General features: G+C 33.6%; 1 protein-coding gene across 2 annotated transcripts in view; it reads left to right on the top strand.

Moving 5' to 3' along the window:
* Positions 1–10371, top strand: part of LOC144448792 (uncharacterized) — a 48810-nt gene extending 38439 nt beyond the window's left edge. Inside the window, exons 13-15 of one of the 2 annotated variants that reach the window (XM_078139083.1) lie at positions 358–471; positions 3097–3149; positions 5383–5433. In XM_078139083.1, coding sequence (XP_077995209.1) covers positions 358–471; positions 3097–3109 — 127 coding nt within the window. In that variant the 3' untranslated portion in view covers positions 3110–3149; positions 5383–5433. Of the gene's footprint in view, positions 1–357; positions 472–3096; positions 3150–5382 lie in introns of both variants that reach the window. The other variant, XM_078139082.1, reaches the window with a different exon arrangement.
* Positions 10372–15605: the final 5234 nt, after the last annotated feature.

The raw sequence follows: 15605 nt of genomic DNA, 5'->3' as shown, positions 1-15605 counted from the left end.
TAAAGAAAACACTAGGATGATGCATCACATCGTAATCATTGTGTGCCAGTAAGTTCTGACAACCACGTTGAATATGACTTTTATGCATGTATCATGGTTCACTTGGTGGTGGAAATTTTCTGGTAAACCTTGTAAATTTCTGCTCTAGTAGAAGCACGTCCCTAGTTCCTGGTTAGGCTATCACAGCATATACTCTTACAGTATCAATTTTCAATGATTGTTTCAGATATTAATAATAACTTCGTACTAAACTTTATTACAGGAAAATCACACACATCAAATCAATTATATGCCAGCATGCTGAAGGTTGTAATAACATTTGGTGATATAACATATTATTTTCTAATCACTTCGCAGGCCATTACAAGCCTTAAAGAGTTGTTTGGGTTCTCTCAGAGAACAGATGTCCATGCTTCAAACTCAGATGGATGAACATACCAATGTGGTACAAAACTCAACACAGTCTTGGAGGTAGGAAATCATTTGTAGTGTTTATATAGTTGTAATACAACTATTATAAGCTTTCTTAAGGTAAAATGCACCTCGGGGACGAATTTCACCAAAATTTAACATTCTTAAAATCTCTCCAAACATTGCAACATAAAAGGTTGCTTCCGGCCCTTTTGAAACAATATAAGAAATTCTGAGTCCATCATCTTGTTTTCATGGAAATAGTCAATCTTATATTTTCCCATAGAGTTAACATAGTATTTGGTGGCCATTTTGGATTTGGTGGCCATATTGGATTTGGCAGCCATATTGGTTTCTAAAATGTCTTAATTTTGATAACATTTTGACCTCTATTTCAAAGAATTGTATGGTAACCCTCAATTTTCTTTCTTTATTTTACCTGAGAATTGGTTTGAGTTTTCTTGAACAATGTAACAGGAAAAGTTTAAAGAGTTTATTTCCAAGGCGCATTTCACATTAAATAATGTAATGCCATTGCTGTCTCCGTTATGTGTTCTACTATTAGTACTAAGTTGAATAAAAAAGTTACAAACCATATTATGCACACACAGAAATGTGTGTAAGTTTGCATATGTACTGAAGTATTACAATGAAAATGAATCAAGATGAAGTGCTGAAGTATTGCAATGAAAATGAAGATAGACATCATGCTCTGTGAAAACATTCCTTCATTGTGTTCAGTCCAAATCAACAGTCATAACATGTGAACTCTATCGCTATATTTTGTGACCATTTCCAGGTGACATCACACAGGTCGAGGTAAATTATGATAACGAAGCTGGGAAAAACAAAAAACAGAAACTTGTCTTGCAACTAGTCAGGCCTGTGCCCACTTGTTTACAAATGTCTAACAACCTTGGAAGATGTCTTTGGGCACACTGTTCACATTCTCTGGAAATAATTGTACAATAAATGTCTCACTCAAGTTCAATGTTTACAAGCCCTTTTTCTAGAACTCCACAAAAATGATATCACTAAACTATTGATATAGTTCGTTAAATGGGGGGGTGGGGGGGGTGTTAAAACACATTATCAAAAGTGGAAAAACACAACAACAAAACAAGTGTGACACTAAGTGATAGAGTAGCAATGGAGTAAATAAAGTATATGACAAGACTGGTTATTTGGTGAACTGAAGATGATCTGTGTATAGCTGTTGAAAATAGTTCCACCAGTACATGCATGTATTCCTAATGCTGCCAAGAGTACTATCCTACACCTGTGTGGGTGTATACTTTACTTTGAATGTACCTGCTTTCTCTTTTACAGCTTACGACAAAGCAGGTCAGTTCACAGTAAAGTACACACCCACATATGGGCATGTTGAATTTCACACTACTCAATGCAAATAGTTTGGAATTACCATCGTAGAGAGAGAGAGAGAGAGTAAATCAACATGTCTATGACAACATCAGATTAGAAACTTAGTATGTGGTGTTCCAATAGAAAAAAACTGAATAGTTAGCTAATGAATACAATTCAATGGAAGGAAGTTTTATGAATGACAGTATGAATTATATAATAGATAGAGAAATATTGAATTCTAGAAAGATGGACTAATGCATTGCATTGCCAGGAGTCATTCTTAAGTTGCTTGCCGTAACGATTGTACATCATTCATAAATAAATCCAATAACTCTACCAAACAATCAAGATGATGCAGAATAAGAAAAATTTATATATATATATGAATTTTAAAATTTTATTTTCGTTTACTTGAATACTGTCCCCCATAAATGTATTCATGTATAAGACATCTTTACTGAGGTTGGTGTTGAAATATCCCATTGTACTTTGGTTGTCAGCCCTAGGAAATGAAAGGAAGAATAATGCCATTGATTGATAACCCCAGGGTGTACAACAGAGTGACAACACAGAATTAGTACAAGACTATTAATTATTTAGACTTCGTTGTGATCAGATTTAGTTACATTATGACGCATTTTTTTCTCTCATACACTGTGTGAGTAATATTTGAAGAAATTTATTTGTAGGAAGTATGTATGGATGGATGGATGGATGAAGGCAAAAATTGCCTCTTTTGTAATTTGTAGACACGTCATTCAAAAAAGGAAGCTTTAGCGGTATAACAAAATGACAGTCATAGACTGAAAATATTTTCATATATTGACAGTATCTCTTTACATGGATTTGTAATTGACAACAATGTTTCAATGTAAGGCAAACAGCGTATAAAACATTTTGAATCCGAGGCAGGATGAAGACTTTAAAATTGTAGTTCTAGTGTCAGACTATCAGATTTGCATCTTGAAGTCTATAGCCATATTTGGAAGATTATGTCCATATTTGGAAGTTTATCATATTTTAAAGTTTATTTCCATATTTTGAAGTTTATGTCCATATTTGGAAGGTTATCATAATTTAAAGTTTATTTCCATATTTAAAAGTTTATTTTGAAGTGTACCATTATTTTTGTAGTAGGAAATAGTATATCCATATTTCCACAATATATCATTTCTAATATTTTGCCAATATATAAAGTCAGATATTGTTTAATTTTTTGTTTTTTATTTCATTTGTTGTTAATGTTGATCTTTGCAACAACACCATCCCAATTAATATGTTAAACTGAGTGATTCTTATGTCCCATCCATATCCCAGCAGCTTTCAACCTTGAAAACTATTTCAAATTTGTACAATATTTCCAGATAAGTGTGGTAAGTTTTCATTGTAAGTGAATTTACTGCATGGTAGGCTTCGTGAGGTGTTAGGGAACATCTGTCAAAAGTTCACATTTAGTCAAAGTCACCTGCATGAAGCGTTGAAATGAATGGCAGAAAGTAGATGGAATATCATGTCTGATCTCTCTTTTACTTTAAAACGGGTCATGTCTTTCAGTCTCAAAAATAGAGATCTGAGATACATGTCTTTCCACCCTCACCAGCTGGCAAGGGTTTGTTCAAGGCATACCTTGCAAACTATGCGGAAATGAGCTTAATGGTGGTACATGTATGATGGTGGTAACTGCTTGTACAACTACAAAGGCGTAAATATGTATGTATGTATGTATGTACCAGTGTTTATTTGCATTGGTTATTGTGCATTCTAGTGGCATTTACACTGCAGTTTAAAACCAAAAAACATGATTGCATAGTACCATGTCTTGTTCTGTACTATTACTCTTTGGTCACCTGACTGGGCACATGTTCAATGCATTTGACCTACTGAGGTAAAAACTTGGTGACATCTTTAGCCAGGAACATCACCTACTTGCCGTTTGTATGTGTCAACAATCTGTACAGTGTAGTGACAAACACTTTTTATTTGTTTTGAATGAAAGTGAAACTCAACCTGCAAATGAATTTCACATGTATTCTATCAAGAGCACAAAATCCAAGTGATAGCACTTTGTACAGTGCAACCTAATTACAGTGTTAAATTTCCTGAAGTATATAACATGGTTGTATAAATTCTTAATGATATATTTGTTTTTGCCTCATGAAAAGAAGATCATTTTTCTTTTTACCTGAAGTGCAAAATGTAATACTTGATGAGTCACCGTGTGAAATATTCAGTGATTTCCTGTACAGTCTATTTTATTCAATAAATAAGAAAGCAGCACAAACAAATTCATCAATTTTAAAAAAGATGCAAATTAATTTCACACAGCTTTCCACTAGGTATAATATCATAGCCTAGTATAAGACTTTATTACAGAATTGAAAATGAATATGGCACTCTACCCAGTCAAACTGCATGATGAACCATAAATGTAAAAGTTATACGAGGTGTTCTTTAGTTGCATGTAGGTGCTATTGGTGGTATAGAATTGGTGGCATATATCTACTGTAAAGGTATATCTGTGTGTTGCTCAACTCACTTGTAAGACCCTTGTTGGATTTGGATTGTATGGGGGAGGGGGGGGGGGATTCCACCAACATGGTTTATAATTTTGATACACCTTGTACATGTACATCACTGTGCCCAATAAATGTAATATGTGTGTGGTTTGTTTTATGATATGATCATACTGTAAGCTATCGTGATACAGCCTTGAATTCCTTTCAGATTCATTCACTTAAAGTGATTTGTATTATAATTGTGGTCAGAAAAGAACTGTATAAAAAAATGTTGTCCTGAGCAAAAGATGGTGCTATCTGATCCTTATAACTCTACTGATAAAATAGAGAACCTGGGATAGAATCATGGGCCTTTAAGTTCTTATGTTTGATGAAATCATGAAAGGGAGAATTGTCACTCCAGGAAATAAAAATGTTTTCATAAACTTTGGGTTCTGGAGAATCATTTTATGATTTTACATCACCTATATTATTGAAACTTGTTCCTCATTCATTGTTAAAGTGGAAGTCCTTGCCATGGACTTAAATCGTCTCATTTAAATAAATGATATCAGTCCCAACAAATTAGATATTTGACTCTCGGCCATCTTGTAATACCGGTAGTTTTCTGGAACTTTTCTATCATTTCCAATTGACTTCAGCCATTCACAAGACATCAACAGTTAGAAATTGTAAATGTCACTGTGTATTCATTAGCCAAGAAACCATTTCACTAACCACAATCACAATCATTTTGCTATTTTCACAACAATGAATCAACCCCACCCCACCCCCAATGAATGGTATGAATCTAAAAGGGTACTTCTCTGTGTTGAGTGTTAAGTAACAGTACACAAATTGTAAAGTAATGGGGAAGGTTTTCTGACTATAAGGTTAGCATGCGAGCACATAGAACGGTTTCAATGCTGAATGTGAACATTTGAGATGTTCCCTACATTCAACTCTGACAAGACAAAAGTCGATGTCACGGAAGTATGACCTGACAAATGAAAACAACAATCAGACTGTTTATATCTGTAGGAGTTGTTTGGGTATTTTAATGTGTTGGTATTCATGTGTTATAGCACAATTTCTTTCTTTATATTCACAGGCAAGTGGACAGTCAAGTCAAAGCTTTACATCGTACCTGTGCCAGCAGCCCCATAGGAGAGCTCTACAATTCACCATCTAGTAATAGCACTAGCAGTAGATCATCTAGTCCTGGAATAAGATCACCAGCTACTACACCAAATCTACCTAATGTTCAAGATCTGTAGGGCCAACTCTATGATTCACCACCATCTGGCAGTTCACCCTCTAGTCCAAAGTTTAGATCACTAGCTACTACTGTAACACCTACAACGCTGTAGCACAACGCTACAGAGTACCATTTAGCAATACTGGCAGGACCATCTACTCCAAAGTTCCAATCACTATAATTTAGTGAGAGATGCATATCAAAACAGTTACTTCATATTGCTATACTTGCTGTCACCAAGCTATGATAAGTTGTTTATACATGTTGTACATATGAAGAGTACATTGCGATAATAATAAACAGTTTTAGCTACACAGGACATGAAAATGCATTACAGGACTTTGATTTGAATGCAAGACATATTAGGGGGGGGGGGGGGTATACTTGATGGAATAGCATAGCAACACCTGAAAACAACATCCTAATTTTCAGCCATTAAGTATTTGTACAGTCACATAAATTATTCGTTGCCAGACATACTAAATGATACTTAGATACTAAGTACCGGTGGAACATGCGGGTATCCCATACAAAACACATCAATCAGTCAAAATAAGTTTGAATAAAGGTTCTGCTAGACACTATGAAATCTGTATTTGAAGGTTTGAATTGTTGATGTGGGTATATGTATAGGGTGTATAAGATTTGGTTGATTGGGATGTAGATGGTACTTAGTCCACTATTCAGAAAACAGAAATGAAAGGGCAAGACTTTGAGGAGACCGTATACCTGTCAGTACCTTACAATGTATAAAGATACCTATAAACATTTGAGTTTGTTGATAATGGAGTAAAATTTCCTCATGGGGAAAAAAACAAAGTCAGAGATTTAAAACATACTAACAACCACAGTGTCACAATGCTCGGTACCTGAAATAGAACATCACTCCCTAGGCACGTCAGAAAAGTAGTGAACATCGATTTTTTGGTTGTATTAATACCGTAACGTCTGCTTCATGCACTTCACATACATTACTATAGGCATGCATGAGAATAAGTCAACATTCTTGTTCTACTCTGACCCTCTAACATGAGATAAAAGCTATTTTCAGGTACCGAGAATTGAAGAAATATTGTACTTCTAGGGAAATAAATACAAGAATAATCAAACCTGAAATATTAGATATGGATAATATATTCATATATGATAATATATACCAGAATGTGTGTTTTTGATAGATATATTTTACGGCCACACACACTCACACGTTATAATGCAGCAACTGGTGTAGTACTGATAACTGATATTTATAATTACTTTAATGCATGTTTACAATGTATACTACTTAAACTGTTATCCCATGTTGGTTCGTTTACATTTATTTTATGTCATACTGTATTTTGCAAGTGAATGCATGTTTGGCTTTATACTAGGATTTAGGATATAACCAGAATAGCATCTAGGGCTTAGATGAAGTACACATTTACCGTTCAGTGTTCTTCTAAGGATTCTTTTTTCCACCGGAGGGCAGAGTATAGTGGCTTCTTCAATAGTCACATTTTAGAGGCCGAGAAAGGAATTTCCTCCTTGCTATTAAAATGGATGATGTAAAATTTAGATGATAAGTGAAGGTCTTTTTAGGATATTTTGTAATTTAGTTTTACTAGACAAAATGATTTGAAGTAATATTTTCACCAGATCGAAAAATGTGTAATGGAACGATGTTGCGTTAAACATACAAAAAATTATACAAGAAATGAACACAGGAAAAACATTTGACAAATATCAGAATATTGAAATGGAATGTTCATTGATTCAAAAAAAATGACAATATATTACAAGAATGATGAACACCATGGTTAGTTTATCCAGGGAGAACATCTATTGAAAAATATCAAATTTTCTTTGCCTGAAAGTGATGCTAAAAACAATGTGAGGGTGCAACACTCTTTTACTTTATACAGGGAGGTCAATGTCAACAAATATCAAAATATTTGAAACATAACTTTCAACATCATATTAACAGGATGCCTTGGAATTGCATGAGGGATTAACTTTCCTATTATTGCATTCTGGGTGAACAATTATCAAAAATGTAATATTTGAATTTTTTATTTAAAATTTTGTCGCAACAAAAGGTTGCTAAGGTATTCTTACAGGATTCAACACTCATTTTACTGTATTCACAAGGAACATTAGTGGTATTACATAATGCGTAGGTTGACGCTTCAAAATCTGGTTATCAAAGAAATCAGACATTTTTTCCCCCATTTTTGTCAATTACTACTAAATTAGCAAATGCAGAGTTTTGTGGATCACTGTCTGATATCAAGATCTGCTTCATATGTATCAATAGAACATCATATATTACATAAGAAACCACTTAGGAGATGGTGCACCTTGGGGACTGTTTTCCATTTAAGTTAGGACACTTCAAATCTTATCGAAATTTTTCCATATGAATACATGTGCTAACATCTTTGCAAAAGATTAAAATCAAATACTAAAGTATTGACAGAGGTTTGGGGTTATATTATTCATATCATGAACTCATTGTCAAGGAAATTTACTTTTTTTCCCTCAAGACGATAATACACAGTCCTACAGACGCCCTGAATTTAAATATGGATGAATTCAGACAGTTTTGTCCTCTCTGTTTATGAGGTAACCTTGGATATGTTTAATTGATTTTGAAATAGTGATTGTGAGACTTTCTTGTTCAAAAGTTCAGGAAATTTATTTATGGTACAAGTTGTCTACCTTTTGACCAATTAGCTCGTATTTTAATCTAGCACTTTCTCTACATATTCTTGGGTTCAACCACAGCAAATATATGTAAACCTTTATCAAAATTTACAGAGTTTGATTACCAGTTCCCATTGACTTTGCATGCAAACATAGACCTTTAAATACTAAAGTATTTACAGAGGGTTGGGCTGATATCATATCTGATATAATGCATGTTCAAATAAAACAGTCTACTTTCATAGAAACATATGATTATCATACATTTGTTGTTGTTTTGGCTGTTATTCTAATCTGCAAGTCTTTAATTTTAACGAAAGTGAATACAGCTCATTTTCCTATTTACATTAATGCATGCTCGTTATCAGGAATGTACGTACTCTCTTTGTTAGTAGCAATATTCAGCCCAATTGCATGATTCTATTTTTTATGCTATAACTGTAGTAATCATATTGGAAGCCGTATAAATGATGAATAATACAGTGTTGCTTGATATAGCAGTGCAATTTTACCCTTGATGGGGACAGCATTTTAGATTGGCATATTGCTTCTCCTATAAATGTCACTAAATTTAAATTCAAATTTATCAAATTAATTCACTATATTGTAGTTACTATACTGAAATTCAACTGATGTTGCCTTTTAATTAATGCAAATGATATCTAGATGGTACAAAAACAGGGTTTTCACAACAAATATTTCCAGATATAATGCCTGTTTTCTTCTCTTTTTATTTTCACGTTCAAGAAACTTGTTCTGTGCATAACAAGTCTGGAATCCATGCCATTTCCAAGATACTTAATGGTTTTTCCAACACATTGACCAAAGTTTAACCCCTCAACTTGTCTGTGTTGTATACTGCTGTATGTTAGTATTTACTTAAGGCTTTAATCTGGATGGTAATGTCATATCTTAATTTGGCTACGAAATGAAGATTTGATTGAATGATTAAAACAAAGGTATGTTGTATGTAGTTAACCAATTGTAAATATCAATAGCGAGTTAATTCCAAGATTGTGAAGTAAACAATTTATTAGCTTGCCACATCTGTGCAGTAATTACTGAGTAGTAAATATACCATCCTAAATAAGAAATTGTAAACATAGTGTTGGCCATCATCATAAAGCACAAACCATTTTACAGTATCATCCAAAGTGTAGACATACTTTTTGTTGTATGTATCGGTGGAAGAATATGCTCAGACTTGCCAAAATAGGTGTTGATGTACCCAGACTTTTATGTGTACAATAACAGCCACAGGCGCTATTGGAGTTTAAAATCCATGCACAAGTCTATGGTTCTGAATATCTGATATGATATGGTGTTCCTTGACAGAGGCTGCTGTCACATGGTATATTACATAACTTTACTATTGCTTTATATCCATTTGTGCAGTAAATTTTCTTCTTTCTTTCCTGTATCACTATGAAATCAGATGACTTGGATTCCAGGCAAATACTGAAAGTGAATGTTCTACAATAATCGTTTGCACTGGATTTCATATTAAGAATTTTATCCAATGCATGTTTGATAGTCATATTGTTTTTATCTTCACCTAATTGCTGTGCAATAATGTATACAAGCTAATCAATTAATGCAATAATAATGACCCATTGTCTGATAAACGATTTACAATTTTACACATAGAGAAACATGACTATTGAAATTAGTATTCATCAAGCATATTACAAATGATTTACATATTTCACCAAGGGAAAGGTAATCATTAAAATTAGATGGTGAGATAAGATAGTGATGTTTGGTTACTTGTCAAATTTGATACAGGCATAGCGGTGCTTTCTTAAGGTTGTGGAACTGCTTTCAGGCCGTAGTATTATAATTTTGTTTTTTCATCATGTAACAGAGTTGTTGTTTTTTGGGTTAGAAAAATACCCAATGTTTTAGTATGATAGTATTAAAGGGCCTTCTTTCTATGACAGTATGTACAGTTTACGATACTATAATTGTTCATAAGTGTAGAGGCACGGATGTCTGCAAATTGTATCAAGTAACTGCCAGTGCACTGCAGCATAGTCACTTACTGACGGTTTGATGATATCGTATTTCAACATCTCAAAATATCAGGACATTGTCCAACTTCTTATAGCTATGTACTCCTTTTTTCTGGTGAAATAAATTACAATCCTTATCATTTCACTATCATCGTGTGTTTTTGTCTGTGTTGTTAATTGGTTATTTATCCCCATTAGTACAGTCTTAAGCTCGGTTTCTCCCCACAGAATTAAATGATCACTCATGATATGCTACATTAGTGAATGCCCTCTCCAGAAAGTCTGCCTTGTTAAGAAACTGATAATATCACAACATGCCACTATGTATGAGATAAAACATCATTTTAACATGTGAGGAAGAGGTCAGAATTGAACTTTTTAAAATTCATACATGAATATTTAGAGGGTGTGCAAATTTTATAAAATGACATGCTTATGTCACTTTATTCAGAGAGACCATCATTTTGAATATATAATCAAGGAATTCTTTATTCCATAATATGGTTTGTAGTAATCCTTGAATCATTTTCTTTCAGAGTTGTTTATGTCAGCATGCCTGCAAACATCTTTCCTGATTGGCTGTGTTTGATAATCAATACCCAATTGGATGCTTCACTGTGTTAAATAGTTTTAAAGATGACAAACCTATAACTTTTCAATTCTGTTATTTTCCAACACCCCCTAATTGTGTTATTTTCCAACACCACCTAATTGCGTTAAGCTTTTGTCAGTGTCTTTATGTAAAAGCTCCTTTCAACTACTTTGAAGTTCGTTTTGTTGTCAGAGGCAGTCAAGCTTGAAAAACAGCTGACATGGCTAGTGTAAAATCAAGTCTATGAATCGATTGATCAATTTCTTCCTGGACAATCAACAGCTTGCAGCGTTTGTGTACGCGCTGACAAACACAGCTCCAAAAGAAGAGAGTTCAACGGGAGATTGTCAAAAATGATTGCCAAAGATGGAGAGACCATATGATGTGCATGTGCAATGCAAGGCATCTTTGTGAATTTAATGATTATTGAGACATTCGATTTGACCTGTTATCAATGGATGATGTACATTTGATACAGCATGTAATGTATTCATCGAGTAGTGAATCCATTAATGTTGTCTGACCTGAGAGAGAGAGTGGGTGTCAGCTGAACAGACAGCTCCTATGACCAGCAAACAATTGAGTCCAATTGATATCATTTTTGGGATTGGTTTTTACAATTGAATTTTGTAATTATCATCTGGTAATATAACCAAATCTTGACAGCTTCTTATTAAAAATTATAATTCAGGCAATTCATATTATTTTCATATATATTGCCTATGGGCTATATAAACTTCACATACCCAACAAGTATTCTGGATGTTCTATCTCAAACAAATGCAAGATTACATGTATATATTGATGCATTTATCAAAATACCTAGCACAATTGACCAAACTTTTAGAGCAAATAAGTTCCTTAGACAAGTACCTGTATAGATAATTATGCCAATATGAAATCATTATAGTTCTAATTGTTTTCTCTCAGAGTTAGCTCAGATTGGAGATTGATATTCGATTTACCAGCACACAGTTTCAGGTCTACACATTGCTATTCTGCATTGTGAGTACATCCAAACACCATATCATGCCAAAAATGATATAATGCATTTTGCCAACTCAGATATGTTTAACCATTACTTTAATTCCACGGCGTCATCTCTTTCATATATCACAATAATCCATTTAGTCGTCGTAGTATTTGGCCACATGTTTTCATTTGCAATACAATCATGATTTATATGTATAGTACTAGTCCTTCCACTGCATATGAGAATTGCAAACATGTCACCATTCTCCATTTATCATATAGAATCACAACAATGCATATAATTATATTGGAATTTGCTGTAAGCTGACTGTTGACGAATGGTTAGTTTTACCAGCTGACGGATGGTAGTGCAAATTGGATTTTATTTTTCTTATGAGTGAAGGATGTCTCTATGGAATGCTATGCCTTATGGAATACACACAGACACACACATATATGTATATACCTATATATATATATATATATATATATATATATATATATATATATATATATATGTATGTATGTATGTATGTATGTATGTATGTATGTATGTATGTATGTATGTATGTATGTATGTATGTATGTATGTATGTATGTATGTATGTATGTATGTATGTATGTATGTATGTATGTATGTATGTATGTATGTAATTGATCTATTTATGTATTTATTTATAATGATAAAGTGGTATTTATATTTTTAGTTGGATCAGCATATACATATTACATGTCACATTACTACATCGTCTGGCCCTGCAAGTTTACAGTTTTCTGCTTCCGTCAGTAGAGATTTAAATACTCTTGTAATTCATGATCTCTAAATGTGTTTTTATTGCATTTTGAGATTTCAAATGCCATACCATACAGACATGATATAAAGCAGTTGCTATAAATTCACATTTTTCTGTCATTCGTCATATTGCATAGTAACCTATTCCATTCACATATCATAATAGATACATTAACTCATATACTATTTTACCACATGTATTCTCTAGGTTGCTTAAAGGACGACCGGAAAAAAAATTATTTATAGAAACCCATAACATTTCTGAAAGTCTAGACATGTCACCATTATCAAACTTTTATATTTGTAACACACCCTAAAGCAAGTAATTGGATTACCAGCTGATGCACCAAATCTTATTAATGTGCTGATTTTTTTCTTTATTACATAGTTGTTATCTAAACGACTATATCGTTTTCATTCTACAGTTCTTCCTTGTTTCATCCTCGTTTTATCTCCATTATAATCAATAATCATTAAATAGCAGAAGTATGAAAGATGAACTTTGAGTTTCCACTCTTTATTTCAAAACAGTTTCTTTTTCTAGTTTAAAGCATTACCTTTTACAATTTCCGCTCATTTAATTCCAGTACTTTTCAGTGATACAATGGTACTAATACATGACTAATTTCGAATCAAAAGCCCATAGAACAGCAGTTACATGAGATCTTAAATTGCTACTTCAAAGTATACCTTCTGCCGAAACCCTCTCATGTGTTGCAGGGCCTAGTAGGCATCAAGGGTTATATGAAGGGGCTGTAGAAGAAACAACTGAACAGTTGAGTTCAAAGGGTCACGTTTAATCAAATAGCTAGACCTCACAGACTAAATGTAAGACACGGCAGACTTTATATCTAACAACAGTTGATGTTGTTTTGCAATAATTGCTAACAGATTTGAAATAAGGAGTGGACCATAGTGAAATGGCGCCATTGCAATGCGACACTCCTGTGACGTCACATCCCGTTAATCTTATATACTTTCTGCAAACTGATCGTCACTCATTTTTTATTTTAGGTTAGTAATAAATCATATCATGAAGTTGGGAATGTTACATTACAAGACACTGAGTACAAGTCTTCATAATACCTTTCTGCACATCAACATCGAAAACACATACCACAGGAGGCTCAGGCTTAGTTAGTTATGTTTACATTTAAAGAATCAACAAATAAACAAACAAACAAACAGCCAGCCAGACAGACAGACAGACAGACAGACAGAGAGACAACAGACAGACAGACAGACAGACAAACAAACAAACAAACAAACAAACAAACAAACAAACAATAACATATAATCACTGACAAACATGAACGATAGACTAATCACATATTAATATCAACAATGTTTCTGTGCAACAAGAATTACTAACAATGTGTTTTCCTCTATGAAATGGTAGTATGAAGAAACAAACCTACCATCATATCAAATGGTAGGGTTGTTTGCTTTTTTAAGTTAATGAAATAGTTTGTTAGTTATTAGTTAGCAAGATACGATGTATTTAAAGGGTCTTTTTTGTTATCGTAGTTTCACATGAGAACTTATAGATTATTCTACATGTTGAAGCATCTGCTATAAAATGGACAATGAAATGTCATTTATACTAGAAGAAGTGCATATACATGATTTGGTGGCGTACTGGAACATACTGGATTGTGTTATTCAATACATTGTTATGTAATTAGATGAAAGGTTTTATTTGTGTCAGCCATTCTAACGATGGGGGCGGGGTTCTTTAGCGAGTAGATATGTATAAGTTGAGATCGACACTTCATTATCCCAATTTATACTGAACTGACAGTTCAAAATCCAGGAAAAGAAATATACGGTAAGGAAAAATAGCTCCGCTAATCGATTGGGACCCTCCCGAGTGACTACAATTGATGGCAATAAACACCTGAAACTAATTTAACCAATATAAATTGCATGTAATACGTCGTGAACTGTGCTCAATTGTGGCTTCTGATCCACGTGATAAGTATGAGCCTGAACTCTCAACGAGAGTTCATATTCGGTTATTAGCATATATATATATAATTTTGTGTACATCATGTCAATAACAGTGTATTCTAGTATCAAGAGTAATGTAAAAAAATGACATTCAAGTAATGAGTTCTCTAACAAAATCTTCATAACGTTTGGAGCATCATTAATTATTACACAACGTAATCGTGATCCATTCATCTGTTAACTTCGAATCATTTATATACATTGTTGATTCCTACTACTATATATCATGAACATGTTAGACATGCACAAATCAAGATAAGTGATGAAGAACTATAAAATACATTTCTGAACACAACAATCGGGATTATCCCTCGATCGGGATAAACGCTTACCTTGATCGGGATAATTATCTGGATGGGGATAATTTTTTGTCTCCAAATCGGAATATAGGACCTTTGAACACTCTCAGGCTGACACACGTAACTACACGGCGCATATGGAAATTTAAGAATCTTGTAAATTTTCCACTCTCAAAGACCTACAAGAAGCCAAGACTTAGTTGTCAAGGGCAATTTTTCAGGTCACGCATTTTAAGAGTTCTGAAAATATATCTACAATAATTTTTTATCCGTGTATCCCGATCAGGATACATATTGTAAAACCAATAACGCATGCCAACAATTGAATTCAAAACTTGTATTCCGACCAGGATACATACAGCAGGAATATGTATGTTGTTATCCTGATTGGCGATAATCCTGACTGATATTGGCATGCAACCTTTGAGGTTTAGACACAATGTAAATGGCTTCACGCCTGCTGGGAACGTTTGAACAATTCACCTGGCACAAAAGAATCCAGGAGATTTTGTTAGACATTGCGTGTCGATCCATTATTCATCATCAATATCTGCCAAATTGTATTATATTAGTCATTTATATAATTGTCAGTTCATGCTTTTTAGTCACCAATTGGTATTTACCGACAATAATTTGTTCGGAAGCATTCATCACGCAAGAGAGTGTCATGTCATGTCATTATTGAATTACCATAGCTAAATCTGAGTATAAAT

This window comes from Glandiceps talaboti, chromosome 18 (genome assembly GCF_964340395.1).
Source record: "Glandiceps talaboti chromosome 18, keGlaTala1.1, whole genome shotgun sequence".
NCBI lineage: Eukaryota > Metazoa > Hemichordata > Enteropneusta > Spengelidae > Glandiceps > Glandiceps talaboti.
Note: the sequence above shows the minus strand (reverse complement) of the source record. Positions and strands in the feature narration are given on the sequence as shown.